The sequence below is a fragment of the Cervus elaphus genome, chromosome X (assembly GCF_910594005.1).
Source record: "Cervus elaphus chromosome X, mCerEla1.1, whole genome shotgun sequence".
NCBI lineage: Eukaryota > Metazoa > Chordata > Mammalia > Artiodactyla > Cervidae > Cervus > Cervus elaphus.
Window position 1 is genome coordinate 57,588,484 of NC_057848.1, and position 3,816 is coordinate 57,592,299.

The window sequence follows — 3,816 nt, forward strand, 5'->3', positions numbered from 1 at the left end:
GACTAAGGAAACTCTGGACTATCTGAGGATTACTGATCATTTCATCAGGCATTTCCTTATGATCTTATGCTGTACTTGGAAAGCAAGGAAATCATATTTCATGTGATCATTCGGGAACAGTTTAGGATACGCATCCACTATCACAGAAAGATAGGAAGGCAGAACCTACCTGGACTCATGGGCCACTCCCCAACCCCCTTCCCCCAAATTTCATTCCAACTGCAGTAAATTCACTTTTAATAGGTTTTAATTTTTAATCAAGATAATACATGCATATAAAGGATTATAAAAAAAAATCAACCAGTACAAAAGGGCATATAATGAAAAGCAGTGAATCCCCACCTACCCTTCTTAGCTTTTGCTTCCCCATTCCAGAGGCAAAAACTTTACATGTCTGCCTAGAGGTTAACTCCATTTTTCCTAGTAATATGCTTTTCTTACTATTTGTTAACTTTGATGAAGTGAGACATTTTCTGCTGCCTTCCCGCTGTCTCCTGGGTTTTCCTGCCCCACTTCCCTACCATTGTATCACTATTTTTAAGTTTCCTGTTGGTTAACTCCTTCAGTTTAAAAATGTAACCCCTGAATCTGCCTTATTCTTTCACCTGGAGACTTCCTAGTTTAGGAGAATAACACCAGTATTCCCTTTCCTCCCCTCTGGTTGCCAACTTGTTGCCTGTACTTGTCAAAGTTGATTACCATTCCCATTCTGTTCTATGACCATAATTTAGTCTTCCCTGATTTGTCTAGAGATTTACTCTAAAAACGAAAAAGCATAACTAATATTTCCCCTGTAATGGTTATTTAAACACTGTTCATTGAATAGGGATGTTGAAGCTATGATTGGATTTTCTGTGATTGCAGAGTCTTGATCCACGTATGCCAGTGTTCCGATTCCTTTTCTCACACTCCCCGCAATGCTTGAAAACTGAGGTTGCTTCATATAGGAAGCATGTTCTCCTTGTACAGTTTGAAATGTTTGTTTTCCCCTGAAAGTTCTGTTTTTTCCTTTGGGGGATGAAGACAAGTATGTCTTCCAGATCATGTGATCAGTTTCCTCCAGCTTCCATCCATCTATTGCCTAGAATTGATTCCATCCAGTGGGAAGTCCTTTCACTTCTTTTTTCAAATTTGGAAGATTTGCTTCCTATTTGGACCATTCTTGTGCAGTTTATTTAAGTCCTTGGTAACTTTTCCTTTTTTTTTCTCCTTTAGCGCATCCTGTGCTCATTGTAATTTCCCAGCGTGCGTGCTCATTCTTTACCAGCTGAGCCACGAGGGAAGAAACCCTTTATGTACAGAAGAACTTCTTAAATATTTCTGAGGATTTTCAGATTTTTAAGTTCTGTTCCTTGAATTAGCTACTTCCTTGAGATTCAACTTCTCGTTTATTTTAGAGTTTCCTGGTTAGATTGCAGACTTGCCACAAATAATGATTTCTAGCTGCGCGTTTATATGAAAAGGTGGGGCGACAGCAGGACAGGCCGGCAAGTGTGTGTGCGTGAGGCGAGCTGGGCACTGTGCTCTAGGGCGGGTGAGCCAGTGGGTGGAGGTCAGCCATCCTGCTGGGCCTCCCCACTGCCACAAAGTTAGTTGCTCTAAATATGTACCTGCAGGCGGACGTTTAGAATCACCGAAGCCGCTATGTAGAAGTAGGGGAAATTCATGCGCAGACGCCAGGCCAGGTCGAAGAAGGTGATCAGCGTGCGCGTGAGCCCCTTGCAGAAGGCGCCATACGAGCCGCGGGTCGTGGCTGAGCGCGACAGCCGCACTGCTACGCCCGACAGGGCCGCTGCTGCTGCCATCGGTTTGCTGTGGCCCCGGATACAGCGCCCAGAGCCAGGTGATTCCCGCTGGTTCAGGGGACAGAAGGATGCTCTCGCGGGGGAATCGGCGCGGTAGGTGGATCGCGCGGCAGCAGATGCTAATTGCGCTGCACTGCGGGATCCCTCCTCCTCTGGCTGTGCTCCCTCCTCCTCTGGCTGTGCTCTGGCCACAGCGGGCACTGGTGCCCCGCCGGGCCTCCCTCCTAGGCTGCCTCGGGGCCACGTGGGGCGGGATCAGGCAGAGCGCCAGGGATCCAGAGCCCTGGGACGGGGAAGGGGCAATGTTAAGGGGGAGTCGGGAGGAGCGGGGAGGGGCGGGCAGTTTGTCCGGGAGACCTAGCTTCCTGACCCCAGTGGTCCTTTTTCAACTTTTAACTTTTAAATTTTAACGGAAGCAAAGTGAAACTTGCTCGAATCGTTAGAAATTTTGCTCCGTAAGCAGGATCTTGAGCAACTTCGAAGCTTGAACGCATTTCCTGTCGCCTCAAATCCCTTTAGGAATTTTTTCGGTCCCCGGTTGTAAGCTAGTACAAACACACCAAACCAACTAATTGAACTTTAAGTTGTGTGCATTCTGCGTTATTCATTCAAGCGTCTTATTTGTTTTTGCTTTATATCTGTAGTATTCTGCTAATGGGCAAAGTCTAAAAGCGAGTTGTTAGACTTTGTCAGCAGCACAATGAGAACAATGGAAAGCAAATTCCCTGCTTCGTTTCCCTTTCACCACCCTGCCCCAGCAGCCATGAACTGAGATCATGTTTCCTGTATATACCTCCAGATGTGATGTGTAGATAAGGTGCCCTTACCATGTCAATAACACACAACTACCTCACTCTCCCTGAAGATGGATAATTACACCAATACATATATCAGCTCATAGTGTTCGATAATTCTTATAACAAGTCCCTTGTTGATGGGTGTTCTGAACGTTTCCAGTTTTTCTTATGCCAAAATTTATTGCAATAGCATCATTGTAAACATGAATTTGCAAGTGGCAGAAGAGGATGAATAATATAATTCATTCTTTATTATAAAAAACCATCACATAGCATAGATATTTAGTGTTTGAGGTCAAAAAGTTTTCCTAATACATGCGGTTGATCAAAGAAGTTTAGAGAAGGAAGCTCTATACAATATTGTCAGTCTTGGAATTTTTTTCCTCAACATGATAGACAACAGGTGTATCTTATTATTCTTCTAATTTGCATTTATTTAACTATCAGAGAAGCTTAGCAACTTTACAAAATTTCTTAAGTTTTAATATATATGATTTTTACCAATTGTTTGTAGATCATTGAAACTTAAGTATATATTATGAGAAAAGCAAAGTTTCTAGGATCACAACCACCAGAAAAAAAAGACTATTAACAGCTTGGTATATGTTTTAGTCAATTTTATTAAACAAAACACACAGACACACATACACACACATATATATATTTCACACACCAATAGTAAGACAAAAGTGAAATCATAGTAACATACTGCCTTGATAGTTGTTTTAAACATAATGATATATCTTGCTTATCCTTTCATATTGATTCTTTGTGATTAATAGTACCGTGTATGACTCCTTATAGCAGGCCAATCATTAACTGAAGGATATTTGGATGGTTTCAAAGTTTCCACAGTCATAAACAGTGTTGAGATTAGCATCCTCAGGCATATCTTTGTATACTTCTCTGATGTCTCGCTCTGGTACATTCCTAGAAATGGAGTTCTTGGATCAAAAGTTTTTCATTTGTTTAATGATTTTGATACATATTGTCAAACTGCCTTTCACACAGCTCTAAGGTATCCATGAACATCTTCTACTTTCTTAATAATAGCATTGATATTCTTTTAAATCTTGGGCATTCTAGGTGAAAATGACATCTCATTGTTTTAATTTGCATATTTTGTTTACTGGCAAGGTTAGACATCTTTTATACATACAGATATTGTTGCACATTTGCATGAAAGGAAGTACTCTGTCAAAAGATTTGTAGTC

General features: G+C 41.7%; 1 protein-coding gene across 1 annotated transcript; it reads right to left on the reverse strand.

Annotated features, from left to right (window-relative positions):
• Positions 1-229: 229 nt before the first annotated feature.
• On the reverse strand, positions 230-2,065 carry LOC122689642 (small integral membrane protein 10-like protein 2A). Its single transcript, XM_043896252.1, has one exon. The coding sequence runs from the start codon at positions 1,803-1,805 to the stop codon at positions 1,599-1,601; it is 207 nt and encodes a 68-aa protein (XP_043752187.1). The 5' UTR covers positions 1,806-2,065; the 3' UTR covers positions 230-1,598.
• Positions 2,066-3,816: the final 1,751 nt, after the last annotated feature.